This window comes from Erpetoichthys calabaricus, chromosome 5, assembly GCF_900747795.2.
Source record: "Erpetoichthys calabaricus chromosome 5, fErpCal1.3, whole genome shotgun sequence".
Taxonomy (NCBI): Eukaryota; Metazoa; Chordata; class Cladistia; order Polypteriformes; family Polypteridae; genus Erpetoichthys; species Erpetoichthys calabaricus.
In genome coordinates this window covers 233,132,855-233,151,060 of record NC_041398.2, presented here as the reverse complement: position 1 = coordinate 233,151,060, position 18,206 = coordinate 233,132,855, and the positions used below count along the sequence as shown (strand labels likewise).

General features: G+C 40.3%; 1 protein-coding gene across 1 annotated transcript in view; it reads left to right on the top strand.

Annotated features, from left to right (window-relative positions):
- Positions 1-14,045, top strand: part of etfdh (electron transfer flavoprotein dehydrogenase) — a 46,967-nt gene extending 32,922 nt beyond the window's left edge. Inside the window, exons 8-13 of the mRNA XM_028802657.2 lie at positions 345-485; positions 2,375-2,518; positions 3,348-3,516; positions 7,139-7,321; positions 8,969-9,190; positions 13,525-14,045. Of these exons, the coding sequence (XP_028658490.2) occupies positions 345-485; positions 2,375-2,518; positions 3,348-3,516; positions 7,139-7,321; positions 8,969-9,190; positions 13,525-13,688 (1,023 nt within the window). The 3' untranslated portion in view covers positions 13,689-14,045. The remainder of the gene's footprint in view (positions 1-344; positions 486-2,374; positions 2,519-3,347; positions 3,517-7,138; positions 7,322-8,968; positions 9,191-13,524) is intronic.
- Positions 14,046-18,206: the final 4,161 nt, after the last annotated feature.

Here is an 18,206-nt window from a genome sequence, read left to right as displayed (position 1 = left end):
ATCAAAGTGAAATTGTTCTTGTTTATTATTGGTTTAATGCAGTTATGGTTTTTGTGCATGCTATAAGGTTTTGTGGACTATATAGTTTTAACTTTGTCCGTACTTAACAAAGAGTGCTACACAAAAATCAATTGAGGTGAATTATTATCACCTTACCTAGTACAGTTGGATTTCCAGATGCTTTTTTCATCTTAACAAATTTAATGAACTAATTAAGGCTAAACTAGTCATGTGATAAGTAATACCTCAGTTTTGATTATGTATTCTTTTATAATATATAGTTATTGGATGATGAGACTTTAATTCCTATTCATTGGTTCTGAAGTTCTCCCTTCTCTACTCAGCTTTGGATTGTGGATGAGAAGAAATGGAAACCTGGCAAAATAGAACACACAGTTGGCTGGCCTCTGGACAGACATTCTTATGGGGGATCATTTATGTATCATTTAAATGAAGGAGAACCATTGGTGGCCATAGGCTTTGTCGTAAGACCACTTCTGTATTTATTAATTTATATTATAATATTAAAAATGTTTTCTCAATTATAGTTAGTTTCATCTCAGTGACCATGAACAACTTCTTGTGTATTTTTCCCCCCAAAAAGGCCTTACTTATGTCATTCATTACATAAGCTATTTGAGATTACAGAAACAATATGATAACTATGTTTTAAGTTTCAAGGAGGGGAATGATATAGTTTTAAAATCACATAAATATAAACCATTATTAATACATGTAATATTAAAAAAGTTACATGAAAACAAATACATTAAAAATTAAATCTATCTATTATAAAAAGAAATCATGTCCTGGAAAGCAAAAAGCAAGTCTACGAAACGTGATCTTCTCGGGAGACATTTTAAAGACCCGCAAGACCAAAGACATGCCCTACTTACAATCTATCAAATAGGACATCGGGGCAGCAAAACATTCAGTCTTGGGAAGGATTTGAGTACACACAGATCCAGGGCTCTCAGCGTATATAAAGCGTATAAGGACAGTACGTTATAAATTAAATGTTGACATCTAAGCGAAGAAGAAAGCGCGGAGAAAAGAGACTCAAATGCGTTGGACAGAAAAAAGAGCAAAAAAGAATAATCGAGGTGCAAATTCAGAAAATAAGGAAAGTAATTATCAGCCCGGAACAAGTGGAATTGAAAAAAAAGCACGTCCAATCCGGCTCAGAATTAAAAGACAATGAGTAAAAGAAAGTAGAACTTACATAAAGACGTTTAGAAACATTGGCGCTAAACACATGCAGAGCAGGTTAGAGACTATGAAACCAGGGAAATTAGAAAGGCTCAAAAAAAAAAAAAACGTTGGCGCTATACACATGTGGAGAAAGTTAAAGGATATGAAAGTAGGAAAATTAGAAAATATAAAAAAGTAACGATTGCAGTAGCGCAAACAAACAAACTGCCTCATTTAACTATGCACCAGTCTAACTTTGGATTTGCACAATAATTACTACACTATTGCACCTTATTACACTTAATTCTACTTTATTCACATAATTTTACTTATTTATTATGTTCTACTATACTGTTATCTTTCAATCTATGACTTTTTGTTAATCTAACTGATATTCTTCTAAATTTGCACAGTTTTTGATAAGCAGATCAGGATGCATTTCACTGCGTGTTGTCCTGTGTAACTATGCATTCAGGCAAAATGTATGTTTATATTAAAGGTACGAAAGAGAATCTTTTCATTAAAGGAATACTCCACCCATAAAATATTTTTCTTATATGTTATTTACCCTATGTAGTTTGTAGTAATGGTCAAGAAAAAATCTTAATCTCATGTCTTCATGCAGAATGGAGAGAAAAAAGTTTATGACGTAACAGTATCCCAAGGTGACCAGTGCTGTGAATATCAAATGATATGAGAAACGTCCGTGGAAAAGAGAGAACAAACCTCATGTTACTCATATTGCAAAATCCACGTGTCAGTTATCAGTGGTATGCTCAGAACATGCAAAACTGATGCATTTTTGCTATAATATTTTAAAATAAATACTTCTGGAAAATTCAGCACACATCATACACAGAACATGCATTCCCATATTACTTTGCTTCTAGAATGAAGACAGGACTCTTGACCAATGAATTAGGAGGAAAATTAAAATTAGGTTTAACTACTGGAGGCACACATAACTCTACAAGTTCATGCTTCATAGTTAACATTTATTGAATATAATTAACATATGGTTTCCAGAGTAAGAATATTTTTAGATATTTTTTTTCAAGTGATGCCTTGGCCCATTAGAAAAATTAAAGAATCTTATTTAATCAACCTTTATTTTAAAATAGCCAGTTGCAAAAACCTGAAAACTCACCTGCACTGCTATATTCCTCTTATATTTTTCTTCAAGGTTGGCCTGGATTATCAGAACCCATACCTGAGTCCATTCCGAGAATTTCAAAGGTGGAAACATCATCCAGCAATAGCTCCAACTCTGGAAGGCGGTCACAGAATCGCATATGGAGCTAGAGCTCTAAATGAAGGTGGTTTCCAGGTATACTTTTTTTATGCCAACAATTTATTGCCTTCTGATAGTTTTTTCCATTCATTTTTAGAATGTACTTATTCTAGAGTTTCAGTAGGTACAAAACAATTCTGGCAGCATCAATTGCAAGACATGTAACCAGTCCAAGACAAGGCACCAGTACATCACAGGGCACCATTCAGTGCAATTTTAGACTTAAAAACTCAAAAGTACCCCATATGAGAAGGACCTGGGAGCCATAATGGAGTAATCACTATCCAAATCAAGACAGTGGACAAAAGAGATCAAGAAAGCTAATAGGATGTTAGATTGTACATCATAATGTGTGGAATTGAAGTAAAGGGGAAGGTTATGATTAAGTTATATGATGCACTGATGAAGCCTCAGTTGGAGTACTATGTTCAGTTTTGGTCTCCATATTATAAAAAGGACATAGCAGCTCTAGAGAAAGTTCAGAAGAGTATGATTAGGCTGATTCCAGGATTGAGAGATATAAACCATGAGGAGACACTAAAACAGATTAAACTTTTCAATGTAAAAGAATGGAGATTAAAAGGGGACACAATTAATAGGACTTTGGACAACCTCGGGGAATAGGATGAACAAGTAGTTGGCACTGAATGGCCTGTTATCATCACAGTGTTTCTAATGTTCAGTCATTCACACAGTCACACTCACCTGTACCAGACCAATCTAGAGTCACTTGCCAGCCAAGCTTGAACTTCCTTAGGATGTTAGAAGAAACTGGATTATCTGCAGAAAACCAGTATCTAATTTTTTTGTTATATAAAAGTTAGGCTGAAAAAATCCATCTTTGAAACTGTTTTTTTTTTTTCAGTCAATTCCCCGGCTTACTTTTCCTGGTGGCCTATTAATTGGATGCAGTCCTGGTTTCATGAATGTCCCTAAAATTAAAGGGACTCACACCGCCATTAAGAGTGGTATGTTAGCAGCTGAAACCATCTTCCAGAAAATCACTGATGAGAATTTCCATTCAGAAACAGCAGGTAAATATTTCTTGTGTGTTTTTGAATATTTCTCATGCAAAGTTTTATGTGTAGCAAATTAATTGTCAACAATTGCATACTACTATCTACCTCACTGATGTGCTTTCCTCACAACAGGCTTTTATTAAAATGTCAGTAGTGATTATAATAACATATTGTATCCCTATTATGATCCCTTAGATTTGGCATCACTTCTGGGGGGTTTCGGGGCAGATAAGCTCGCCAAAACAGACTGTTAAACCTATTCACTATCAAAATCTGTATTGTTCCTAGGTCTGGGCTATAAAACAATAAAGATAATTATCGTAAAATAACATTTCCTCAAAAGAAACATAAGTAATGGTCAATAGAAAGTCAATATAACTGAATTCCATGTTTTGACAGAGAACACAAAAAGCCAATGATAATGAGAATAGCGTCATGCCAAACCAATTGTGGCTGGAATAGAGTTACTGCCACACCAGGTTAGGTTGACACACACAGCACAGAGCTGGCAGGAGTCAGTCAGTGTCCAACCCGCTATATGCTAACACAGGGTCATGCAAGACAGGAACAAAACCCAGGCAGGGCGCCAGCCCACCGCAGGACACACACACACCAAGCACACACTAGGGACAATTTAGGATCGCCACAGCACCTAACCTGCATGTCTTTGGACTGTGGGAGGAAACCCACGCAGACGGAGGGAGAACATGCAAACTCCACGCAGGGAGGACCCGGGAAGCGAACCCAGGTCTCCTCACTTCGAGGCAGCAGCACTACCACTGCACCACCATGCCGCCCGAGCTGGCACATTTGCTAATGTTTGGGTTGCAACAGCTGCATACTTCAGCAGTGGGAGCGAGATAAAGGTCAAAATAACAACAGAAAATGTTAACAAAAACTCAAAAAAAATCAGCGTTACCAAAGAAGACACCCCAGTGGACACAGCTCAACGCCCAAAAGGTGAGGACATCGTTGAAAAGAAAGGTCCAAGGAATTCAGCAGGGTGGAAATACTCGGGCTATTTAAAGTCCCACAAGAAGCAGAGTAGCGTGAACTGCAAATTGTATCGAAAACATGTACCCACAAAGACAGGTAATACTACTGATCTTCTGTGCCATCTGGTCAGTGCCAATCTTTACAGCGCACACAGTCCCAGACCCAAGCAAGTGCTGTGCTGATGGGGATTTCTTGTGCCTTTCTTTTTTTTATTTTTTGCCTTGGTGCCTTTTGTTTTTGTTCTCCTTCGTTTACATTTGAAAGCTGCTTGAATTTGTACTCGGGACAGGTACAGAATGTTTTTGTCTGTTGAGTTGTGGGTTTGTTTCCCAACCATTTAAAACGGTTTGAATCTAGACAAAGGAAAGGATACGATATAGAGGTAGTTTTTTTGAGATTTTAGTTTGTATTAATACCTATTTTATTTATTTGGAACTGACCAAAGAATTTACACTGTTCTCCTGTAAAACTTGAAAGCTTTAAGATTTTTTGTTTTATATTTAAGATTTTAGAATTAAGATTTTATTTTATTTACTTGACCAACAAATTTAGCGTGAAAAAACGTGAAAGCCTTTGATTGGTCAAAACTGAGTTTTTTATTTTGTATTCCCTATTTTATTTATTTGGAATTGACCAAAGAATTTAGTTGTGCATTTTGCTTGTGTTCTCCTGTAACACTTGAAGCTTTCGACTGGTCAGAATTAAGATTTTAGTTTATTATACTGTATATACCTATTTTATTTATTTAAAATACAGTTGTATAATGTTATACAGTACATTTGTCATGATCAACTTCTGACAGAAAATAAATTATATTCAAACCAACATTAACCTTATATCTTCACATCTCACGCAAGGAACTTTTAAGCTTGACAGAAATAGTGATTTGATTTATATTGTGATATATATCAATATCGACTGATATGGAAAAAAAAATATTGTGATCAAATTTTTTCCATATTGCTCAGCCCTAATTATTCCATTCTCCAATAAACCATTTTTCATATATTATCTCATGTGATTAAGAAATAACTGAAAGGATTTGCCACTTATTTGCCCTTTTGTTCATTTGAATTAAAATTGTTTCATTTCACCAGAATGGAGTAGCAATGGTGGCATTGTGTGAAGCTAGGTAGATACAGTACAACACAATATGGAACCTAACTGAATGTCACATGTCACCCTCGGATGTCATAGCATAGTTATAATGATTTATACAGAGTCTAAAATTTGCCATAGCACTATGTCATGTCAGTTTAGTGGTTAGTATTGATGCTCCTAATAATATTAATTGCCAAATTTGCCAAAGTGATTTTCACAGTGGATTTGCTGACCTTTTTTCAGCAAATTTTTCCTTGAAAAGTCACTATAAGACCTGCTTACGCCTTAGCATCCTTAGTTTTTAGTTGTCAAGCCCTGCCTTGTTTTCTCATATAGCACAGGCTTTTGTTTTCAACTCCAAGCCACCAGTTACTCTTGTACTTCTGCCTTAGAACCTTCACCTGACTTAAATGTTCAACACATTTGCAAATAAAAAAAATATCCAGGTGATCTTGTTCCTGTATCCACCAGTAATTCACCTCAACCCTTCAAAGTGAGCCCATACACCTATATAGTACAACATATAACATTAGTTGTCTCAATTCTGTAATGCTCTTTCAGCTCCTTGAAGTTGGAAAGCTCAAATTAAAGGTGTACAGCATCCACAAGATCAGATCATATCTGACAGAATATGCAGAACAACTCCTGGTCCAGGCTTTGGTCTTGTCATGCCAAGACTACGGCAGCTTTCTGCTGGCAGGAGTAACAGCATGTGTCACCAAGCCACTGCAGATGATTCAAAATATATCGCACAACTGGTGTTCAACAGCTGAGGCGGGCACCTGTCACTTCTCTTTTTAGATAGCTACATTGGCTTCCTGCAGTGCCATTTATTAAGTTCAAACCTTGCTGTTTGTCTGCAGAGTAGTTGGTGGATCAGCACCAATGTATATGGAGACTTTTGTGAGGCCCTATGCTCCTTCTCACCCTCTCAGGTACGCTGATGAACAGCATCTGGTAATGCCTCCTCTGTGTCACATTAAGTCTCAATCTAGACTCTTTCCAAATGGTGAAACGAGCTGGACACCTCAATTCAACATTCTGACTCCCTCTTAAGAAACGTTTGAAGACCCTCCTGTTTAGTGAAGTTTTATCTAACTGATATTAGCAGTTAAGTTTTCGTTACTAAGGAAGTGACACTCACTTGTATTTTGTTCTGAGCTCTTCACTAGTGATGATCAATTTTGTACCCTTGTCCTGTAACATTTGTTCCCAAACTGTCCTCCAGACTGATGTTACTCAATTATGTTGACCACTTTTGTACAGTAAGTCACTTTGCATCTTCTAAGCAAAATAAATTACTGGCTGTATTCTGCCATCAAGTTGAACGCAAACACAGTGTTCTTGCAATGCAGTAAAATTTTAATGGAACATCTTTGAGTCCAAGGGGCCTTCCTTCAGAATTCATTTACACAAAATAACATATTTTCATCTTGTACATTTCTTGTCTCAATAATAATAGTTAACTATTTGTATAATAATAACATGACAAAGAAACATTTCTCAGAATTCTAAAATTAAATTTGATATTTTTATTTAGGAGTGCATCTCCCTGAATATGAGGAGAACTTACAAAATTCCTGGATTTGGAAGGAGCTGTATGCTGTTAGAAACATAAGGCCCTCTTGTCATACGGCTTTGGGAGTTTACGGGGGAATGATTTACACAGGAATATTTTATTGGATATTCAGAGGCAAAGAGCCATGGACATTGAAACATAAAGGTAAGGTTCAATGTTTGGGAATAAATGTTTAATTTGTGAGTGCTACACAAGTGGATGGCAGAAGTGCAAGTAGTTGCAGAAACTGGTAGGAATGTTACAGATTGTGTTAGTGCAGAAAAGAGGACTCTGGCGGGGAGGACATGCCCCGGTTATGGAGGGAGAATGGCACAGAAATAATTACACAATGGCTGAGTATCAGCAAGGGAAATGGGGATAGAGATTAGAAGTCACCCCCATAACCAATGGCAGACAGCATGGTCATCCAGTAAAGTATATTTGGGCCTCTGTTGAATTTTACAAAGTTAGGGCCATCTTGGGGCCACCAGGAGTGTGTCAAACCTTACAAGGTAAGTGGGACTCAGGGGTGCTGAGGTACAGGGCCTCTAAGAAGTATTCACGCTTTGGAACAGATTTTCGGGCACCGCCATACTCTTTCAGTTTCTTAATAACTATCCATCCATCCATCCATTTTCCAACCCGCTGAATCCGAACACAGGGTCACGGGGGTCTGCTGGAGCCAATCCCAGCCAACACAGGGCACAAGGCAGGGAACCAATCCCGGGCAGGGTGCCAACCCACCGCAGGAATCCAAAGAATTTTCAGTGACTTTGGTATTTTCTTGTCTTTGTCCCTAATTTGTGCTTTTTATTCTCCTTTTTATGGAGTTGCTTGGAGTGTCTTTTGTCTTCCTGGCGTAGGTTAGCCCACGAGTTGGCCCTTCCAAATATAGGGGCATCTATACTATAATCAACTTAGACCGCAGACAGGTGACACCCACTGAACTAATTCTGGGACTTCTAAAACTAACCAGCTACACCAGTGATGATTAGAGGTGTCATATTAATGGGGGTGAATACTTATGCAGTCAATTATTTTATATTTTTAATTAATTTAGACCACTTTGCAGAGACCCGTTTTCATTTTGACAATAAAAATTCTTTTTCTGTTGAATAGTGTGTAAAAAAAAAAAATCAAAACTATATCCATTTGTATGAGAATAAAATGTGAAAACTTCCAAGGGGGTGAATACTTTTTTTCTATGCACCTGAGGCCACCAGGGGTGTAACAACATGTTCCATCGAGAGTAGCACATGTGATGAAGAGAGACAGTTGGGATGTACTGTAGAGCGTGAAAAGGGAATGCCAAGTGGACCAGTCACCCCACCTGAGCGCCAAGGTTACAAACTTGTGTAGAAAGGCCCATAGAAGGTACATAAGAACTTGACAAATGAGAGGAGGCTATTCAGTCCATCAGGCTCGTTAGATCGTAAGATTTATGTTTCCTTTGTTTATTTTGAATGTTGAATTCTCCTTTTGTCCATCCCCCCATCCATTTAGATTGATATAATTTATAATAACTTTTTGTAATATTTAGGTCATTGTAGTTTCATTTTGTGAATGCTGACACTAAGGGCACTGCTCCTCATTTGCACTATGAAAAATGTGTTGTCTTTACAAGTGTTGCTGTAATTTAACACATAATAAATAACATTTCCTGATTATAAGTATAAATTTAAAGTCACTTTCGACGTTGTTTCAAGTTACTACTTTAATTCCACTCAGATGTTACAGTTTCAGTGCTTGTTGTATTTTAAGTTGCAGTACTGCTGTACATCACAATGCCTTTCTTTTCCTTTCCTTATTCAGGCCTTGATGCACATCAGTTGAAACCAGCTAAAGACTGTACCCCAATAGAATACCCCAAACCTGATGGCAAGATTAGCTTTGATCTGCTGTCCTCCGTGGCTTTAAGTGGAACTAATCATGAACATGACCAGCCCGCCCACTTGACGTTAATGGATGACAGCGTACCGGTAAACAAAAATCTAAGCATCTATGATGGGCCGGAGCAAAGATTTTGCCCTGCAGGTATGTTTAATTCATTGTTTCATTTCATTTTGTATATTACCCAATGATCATCTGAACAAACGGGCATTCTGATTTTAATGTATTATGCTGGCATTTAAGAGGGCAGACCAGACTCTGAATGTTTAATCTGCGTAATGTCTGCACTTAACAAGCTGATAGTTTGTCTTGTTCATTTTCCCAGCATTACCACCCTGTAGCTTCACAGTTTTGCCATTCCCAGCAGCACTGGGCACTACCACTCCATGGTCAGTGCACCACACCATTTGCTCAAATAGACTCTCAAGGTTGGAATGTGAATGTGTTCAGACCTTCACTTTTTACACATTTTAAGTTGTAGCCTTGTGCTAAAATCATTTAAATTAATTTTGTTCCTTGTCAAGCAACACTTGATAACCCAGAATGACAAAGCAGGAGAGTAGAAATTTTTGCAAATTTATTAAAAGTACAAAAACTGAAGTATTCCATTGACACACGGATTCAGAGTCTTTGCTCAGGTGCATCCTGTTCTGTTGATCATCGTTGAGTTATTTCTACACCTTGTGTGGTGCCCACCTGCGGTCAATTCAATTGACTGGACCCGATTACGAATGGCAGACTGTAGTAGAGCTGCAGCTCATCCTAAAGCCGTTCAACAGGGTTGACGTCAGGGCGCTGTGTATGTGGACCTGGCTTTGTACACAGAAAGGGGCCTTCCCCCAAACAGTTGCCTTAAAGTTAGGACAGCACATTTGTCTAAAACAGGGGTCCTCAATCAGACAGAATACATGTGTGTGAATGAGAGGGAGGTCAGTGGAATGGTGAGGATGGAGGGAGTAGAGTTGGCGAAGATGGATGAGTTTAAATACTTGGGATCAACAGTACAGAGTAATGGGGATTGTGGAAGAGAGGTGAAGAAGAGAGTGCAGGCTGGGTGGAATGTGTGGAGAAGAGTGTCAGGAGTGATTTGTGACAGACGGGTATCAGCAAGAGTGAAAGGGAAGGTCTACAGGACGGTAGTGAGACCACCTTTGTTATACGGGTTGGAGACGGTGGCACAGACCAGAAAGCAGGAGACAGAGCTGGAGGTGGCAGAGTTACAGGTGTGATTAAGGCAAAAGGTAGGATTAGAAATGAGGACATTAGAGGGTCAGCTCAAGTTGGACGGTTGGGAGACAAAGTCAGAGAGGCGAGATTGTGTTGGTTTGGACATGTGCAGAGGAGAGATGCTGGGTATATTGGGAGAAGGATGTTAAGGATAGAGCTGCAAGGTAAGAAGAAAAGAGGAAGGCCTAAGAGGAGGTCTATGGACATGCAGGTGATGGGTGTGACAGAACAAGATGGAGAGGACAGGAAGATATGGAAGAGGATGATCCGCTGTGGCAACCCCTAACGGGAGCAGCTGAAAGAAGAAGAAGGGGTCCTCAATCACGGTCCTGGAGGGCCACAGTGGCTATAGGTTTTCATTCCAGCCAGTGTCCTAATTAGAACTCAGTCCTTGCTGATAATGACAGTTGGTGTTTAACTCTATGCCTTGTTAGTCCTTTATTTCTCAAATACAAATTTATTTACTTTTTAGATCAGAGGTCCTCAATTACAGTCCTGGAGGTCTGCTTTGGCTGCAGGGTTTCACTTTAACCAATTTCTTAATTAGATTAATTAGGTTTGCCCCCTGCTCGCTTCGCTTGCCAACTCCCCCAACTTGCGCTACGCGCCAACCACTTCACGCCTCTGCCGCTCACGTTGTGAAGTGGGGGTCTGAACGCACCCCAAGGAGACGCAGTCACTCCTCCAAAGCCCCCTCTTAAACGGTGATAAAATGGGAAACAAATTGTTTGGTTTTTTTACCTCCTATTTGCTCGATCAGCTGCTGACTTGGTGCTGCTGCCATGCCGTGTGATCTGCATCTCGTGTGGCACTTCAAACATTCATAAGCCTGTACAGCAGATGTCCTACTCTTTGTCTTTTATTTCCGGCCCCAGGCGTGGTTAAATCTCTTAGCACAAAGTCTCGTCTCGCGGGACATGAGTTCTTGATATTTTTTGGTTTATAATTTAAAAGATTTAAAGCTTGACAAAAAAGTGACACAAAATCGTTGCACTTTTAGACTTAGGATTTTATATATATATACATATATATACAGGTGCTGGTCATAAAATTAGAATATCATGACAAAGTTGATTTATTTCAGTAATTCCATTTAAAAAGTGAAACTTGTATATTAGATTCATTCATTACACATAGACTGATGTATTTCAGATGTTTATTTCTTCTAATGTTGATGATTATAACTGACAACTAATAAAAGTCCCAAATTCAGTATCTCGGAAAATTAGAATATTGTGAAAAGGTTCAATATTGAAGACACCTGGTGCCACACTCTAATCAGCTAATTAACTCAAAACACCTGCAAAAGCCTTTAAATGGTCTCTCAGTCTAGTTCTGTAGGCTACACAATCATGGGGAAGACTGCTGATTTGACAGTTGTCCAAAAGACGACCACTGACACCTTGCACAAGGAGGGCAAGACACAAAAGGTCATTGCTAAAGAGGCTGGCTGTTCACAGAGCTCTGTGTCCAAGCACATTAATAGAGAGGCGAAGGGAAGGACAAGATGTGGTAGAAAAAAGTGTACAAGCAATAAGGATAACCGCACCCTGGAGAGGATTGTGAAACAAAACCCATTCAAAAATGTGGGGGAGATTCACAAAGAGTGGACTGCAGCTGGAGTCAGTGCTTCAAGAACCACCACACACAGACGTATGCAAGACATGGGTTTCAGCTGTCGCATTCCTTGTGTCAAGCCATTCTTGAACAAGAGACAGCGTCAGAAGCGTCTCGCCTTTGGACTGCTGCTGAGTGGTCCAAAGTTATGTTCTCTTATGAAAGTAAATTTTGCATTTCCTTTGGAAATCAAGGTCCCAGAGTCTGGAGGAAGAGAGGAGAGGCACAGAATCCATGTTGCGCGAAGTCCAGTGTAAAGTTTCCACAGTCAGTGATGGTTTGGGGTGCCATGTCATCTGCTGGTGTTGGTCCATTGTGTTTTCTGAGGTCCAAGGTCAACGCAGCCGTCTACCAGGAAGTTTTAGAGCACTTCATGCTTCCTGCTGCTGACGAACTTTATGGAGATGCAGATTTCATTTTCCAACAGGACCTGGCACCTGCACACAGTGCCAAAGCTACCAGTACCTGGTTTAAGGACCATGGTATCCCTGTTCTTGATTGGCCAGCAAACTCGCCTGACCTTAACCCCATAGAAAATCTATGGGGTATTGTGAAGAGGAAGATGCAATACGCCAGACCCAACAATTCAGAAGAGCTGAAGGCCACTATCAGAGCAACATGGGCTCTCATAACACCTGAGCAGTGCCACAGACTGATCGACTCCATGCCACGCCGCATTGCTGCAGTAATCCAGGCCAAAGGAGCCCCAACTAAATATTGAGTGCTGTACATGCTCATACTTTTCATGTTCATACCTTTCAGTTGGCCAACATTTCTAAAAATCCTTTATTTTGCATTGGTCTTAATTGGTATTCTAATTTTCTGCGATACTGAATTTGGGACTTTCATTAGTTGTCAGTTATAATCATCAACATTAAAAGAAATAAACATTTGAAATACATCAGTCTGTGTGTAATGAATGAATCTAATATACAAGTTTCACTTTTTGAATGGAATTACTGAAATAAATCAACTTTGTCATGATATTCTAATTTTACAACCAGCACCTGTATAGATTTTTTTTTTGGTAATCTTTCACCAGGGATCTAACCCTCTGTTGACCACTATCAGAGGGTGAAAATTACAAATTTATTTTACTTTTGAGAATATTTTGGATCAGTTACTAAAATTTTGACATCAGTAGCATCTTTTGGAACGTAGTACCAGGACCAAAGTGTTCCTCAAGTAAATAACGGCTAACTCTAAAACCTCTCCATCTTACTCCAGCCTCCCTGGTGACTTCCCTCTTAATAACCATAACAGCCTGATTGCATTTAAGAAACGCCCTATGCATGAAGTTCTGATCACGTCAAAGAGTAGTTTTATTTCATCAAGTCTACAAAATGGACATTTTTCCACGATAGTGAACGTTGTTGGGGTTTGGGGGTATTGATAGGAAAGCGGACATTTACTTCTGGCACCACACCAGTTTAAAATGTTTGTTTTTTTGGTACTTATGTAGTACTGCTGTACCACACACCCCCAATTTAGAGTGTAAAGTGAAATACACATTTTAATGTTTCAATTATTAGATACAACTATTTTTGTGTATTTTGTGCCTCATGATCTTCATCACTACATTCCTTGTGAACATTGGAGGGCGGCCTACGCTAATTGATACTTTTTGATTTCAGGTGTATATGAATTTGTTCCAGTAGAAACAGGAGATGGACAGAAGCTGCAGATCAACGCCCAGAACTGTGTGCACTGCAAGACCTGCGACATTAAAGATCCCAGTCAGAACATCAACTGGGTGGTGCCCGAGGGGGGTGGAGGACCCGCTTACAATGGCATGTGAACTCTCTATGATGGGTAACTTTTTTTTTTTTTTTTACAGAATATGTGCTGCACACATAGACTAAAAGTAAATCATTTTAATAAAAATTCCAAGGGTAGCTTATCCCAAACACAGATTTTCTAATTCATGTGCATAAATTACTGAAGCTTCAAGTCAAATAAACATGAAGAGTAACGCCAATTACTGCATTAATATATTAAAATCCACATTTGTTTTCTGTACAGTTTTCTGTTCAAGTACTAAAGCTGTATATTGCTGCTTTTTTCAATTAGCATATTTTAGATTGAGATTGTTACAGTTGTGTTGGCTTCAATCCCAAGTCTTAATAAAAATAACAAATCATTTGTACAGTACAAAGCAGCTGTTGTGTTTTCTAGCATAAAATGTGAAGTATTATAAAATCAATAAGCGTCAATATCTCTTATTGGAAGGCACACTGGAAAGCCTCCCTATTGGGCACCAAATCTAACAAGAGATGAACCGAACATGTCCTGCCATTGCATGATTTGAGCCTTTTTTTTTTCCTGGAAATCAACTGTAGCAGTGCACATCAGACTCTTCTATCACGCCCTGCCTCCTAAACATTACATCGGTTAGCAGTAATGTCCTCAAAAAGGGCTTAGAAATGCTGTAAGGTGTGGTCATAGCAAAGGAGAGAATGAAAAGAAAACTGAGTGCCATTGTGAACAACCCTGCACATCCTCTCCCTGACACACCAACACGGAGGACTTTCAGTCAAGTGTGTGAAGAAACACCAACAGTAATACACCCGCACAATGCTGCAGTAGGACTGTGACCATCAAGTCAGTTTTCTTTCTTTTTAGTCATTCTGGTGTGTTTATATATCCATATTTATCTATCTACTTATTTAATTCATTCAGGGTGGATGTCGACATTGAGGGGTAGGGGATGGTAATCGGGTGTAAACTGTGACAGAACTCACCGTTGTGTATTAGTTCAACTCTCTTTAAAGTTAGCTTCGTTGATTTAACAGAGATTTCCTACACGTGCGTGAGTAGCGAAGAGCAAACAACCTCTAAAAATGCATCTGCATCTGACGAAAGACCAAAGCGAACGTGGAAAGTAAAATATTCTGTGGACGCCATTTTGCGTATCGTTATCGCTGAATCAGACTCTTGAGTTGTCGGATTTTGATGCAAGTGATCTGGAGATCGAAAACGAAATAGAGGGACCAGCATCAGCAGATCGAGGTGCTGAACGTGTTTGTGTAGCTGAGGCGCCTATGCCAGCGTTCACCTTTGAGGACTGCCACTTCCGATGACAAGAGGGACAAACCAGATTGTGGCACAGTGTGACTGTTACTGCTGTGCGAAAGGAGCCAACCCATAGTGGATTCCTGCTGGTCATCGAGACACCCCCGTGCCTGACAAAGACCCCGAACAGACGCCGACAGCAGCCACGGCACGTGGCAAAACACGTTTTATGTCGATTTATGTGTGAAACCATTGCTTTGTGTGCTCTTCAGAAAACTGAGTTTTTTGGAAAAAATATTCAACCCTCAAAGAGAGTTAAAGAGCTGAAAAAAGCCAAATTCCCCAAGACAAACAAAGTTCTATCTGTCTATAATCGGTTGTGCACCAGGATTGTGTGGTTGATGACTGAATTCTAACAGGCAAGCAGGATCAGTGAAAAGGACCGGCCATTGCCGACACCATTGTAAACCAACAAGGTGTACACCCAACATACTTCTATCTAACATGAAGATGAAGCCCAGGAACCCAAGGAGATCCAATAAGTTAGTATCCAGGTGACGTCTAGCAAGAGTCTGGAGCTGGAGCCTACAGGCACAGAGAATGGCTTCACCGGTCAAGAATCGTCCCGATTTCCTCTTGCCAGATACACTGAACTCCCTTTTTAATTATTAGTTCCACTTCTCTAGTTGGGTGTTGTGCCCCACTGGCCTTCAGAACAACATGAATTCTATAAGCTACTGCAGTACAATGCAAAAACGACTGTGTAGTACAGCTGCTCCAGATTAGATGGATGTGCAGTCTTCATGAGAACAGCCGTTTCAGCCTCATACCAAAGATGTTCAATAGGGCTGAGATTTGGGGACTGGCGCACACTACGCTAAGTAAAGTAAATTCACTGCAACAATTCGATAATGATACATACCTTGAGACATGGTGCATCATCACGCATGAAGGGTCCATCCAAACGTGGATAAACTGCAGCCATGAGGGGTCAGCAGAGGTGTTCACTAAACAACATCTAAACCGCAAGACGTATTGGGCCTATCAAGTATACACTTATTTCAGAAAAACATTCCCAATCCCCCTCACTGCCGCCATAGGCCTGCACTGTTGACGACTCGTGTTGCTTGTACCAAATTCGGAGCTTTCCATGAGCACAATACGGAGGAACCTGGATTTGTCAAACCAAACTTTTCTTTCCCTAACTTCAGATGCTGGAAAGAGCTCCACCAGAGTAACTTGTTAATGGGGACACATTCATGGACTGTAGAATGGCTGGGGACTGGAGCTGGTGGTCTTTTGGGCTTTGAAACCTCAACATCCCACTTTACTGTCCATTTCACTATAGTTTGTAATTAAGGTAGTCGTTATGATTCTCTACTGTTATAAATATCCATTACCTGTTCACCTATCTTTATATATAATCTTCATTTGGATCTTGATCTTTGTTTGTCCACGAATTCTCTGCCTTGTGTGGTGTTCCTGCTGTGTTCAGTAGAGGGCAGTAGTGATGGAGGAGGAGAGGAAGTGAGGTTGGAGTGTGCTGATTAAAGAGGATTGAACTAAAGGAGACTACGTGCTGTTTGTACTGGCTGAATACACAACACCTTGGTTGTTACTTTTCTTTACAAACACTGTCAATAGCACTCTGTGTGTTTAGATCTGGCGTCGACACCTGCTTCGTTGTCGAGACTGTGGTTTTTTGTGTTTCTATCGACTGTCGTTGGCAGCACTTCGTCCAAATCAAATGTTCACCCACTTCTTGGGGGTCAGCAGTCAGAGTATATAAGTCGGGCACACTTCTGTGATTTTCCATCAGTCGGCGTTTGGAGTTCAAGAAAGAAGCGTTGGTTCTTCCTTACTCTTTGGATTGCCACAAAGCAACCTGCGAGATTGGAGAAAGGTCAAGAAGAGATCGTGAGAGGAAACGACAGTGTCATGAAAACGAGACGGACTGTGAACGGAGAGAAGCAGAAATGCTCCTCCACCACCACATAATTACTATTCGGACAGTGATTCTGAGTAGGCCATTCCTATCGAATCAATGTCCAAGGGTTTTGTTTTATAATTTTGTTTTCCTTATAAAAAATCATAATGCTGTGCGACGAAGGGCCCAGTTCACGACTGGCAGCCGCGTTTAAACAGGGAGCCCTTCACAGACAAGTTTAACACGCGCAACACAGTTGGGCGCACATGGCTAGTTAATATTATAAAGCACAAACAGAGGATTTTTAAGTAATCAACAGAAGTTGAGACTGTGGATTTGTGGGTCCACAGCTCTCTCAGCAAAGGCCGGTTTTTTAGATAAATGATCGCCGTGCTTGCGGCTTAGCGCTGGGGCATGGTGGTTGTGGCTAAAGCGGGTCTCAGGGCAATCTGTGGTGTGGGCGTTTCTCACCTAAGTGCACAGGTGACAGACTGCCCACATCCGTGATTGTTCCTGGGGATACTAATGTGCTGCAGCTGCTATGCCCTCTCAGCATATATAGAAGCGCGAGTCGGCTAGAAAAGGGGGAAAAAAGACGAAAGGAAAGAAAGACGGAGGTTGCTGGAGAGCGAGGAGCAGGAGAGAAGAGAGAGTGAGAGTGAATGCTCGCAGGCAGCTGTATGGGAAGCCTGGGTGTTAGGCCGACACCCGGGAGTTGTAATAATGGTCACTCCCGCTGAGCGAACATGTAGCGGGAGTGACCAATGAAGAAGAGAGACTGGACGCGTAAGGCCGGGACGGCAGTGGGAGTCGGGAGGCTTGGTGGGGAAGCATCCTGGTCATCAAGGACTCCCAAGTCTCAGGCCTGCGATGAGGGCATGACCGAAGCCAGGATTGGGGAGACCTCCAGACCTGTTTGGAAAGGAAAGGCGGACAGCTGCAGAGAGAAAGCTTCACCTGCTTCTCCTGCTTGGGCCCTGCAGCAGGTGAGACGCTAGTGTAAAAGAAGCATGGGGCTTGTCATTGTTTTAAAGGACTGCTTCCAGCAACATTTTAACTTCGGTTTTAAAGGATTGTTCTATTGTTGTTTTAAACCTGTCACTTTCGTTTTAATGGATTATTTATTTACTGAAGAAGATTTTGAAACGCTGCACTTATTTATTTGGACTTTGTTTTGATTGTTTGGAAATAAAAGCACTTTTTGCACCTTGTACCATCCCCTTTTCTATGTTGCCTCACTGCTTAGTTCATCTCGGGTATAACTATCGACCGGTGTAGGGTTCAAGGGCTCCCTAACAGCAGATGGGAGCATGGAGCAGAACCTGCATCGTCACAGGGACACTTGTGCAAATTGTTTGCTTCAACCTGCAAGGCTTC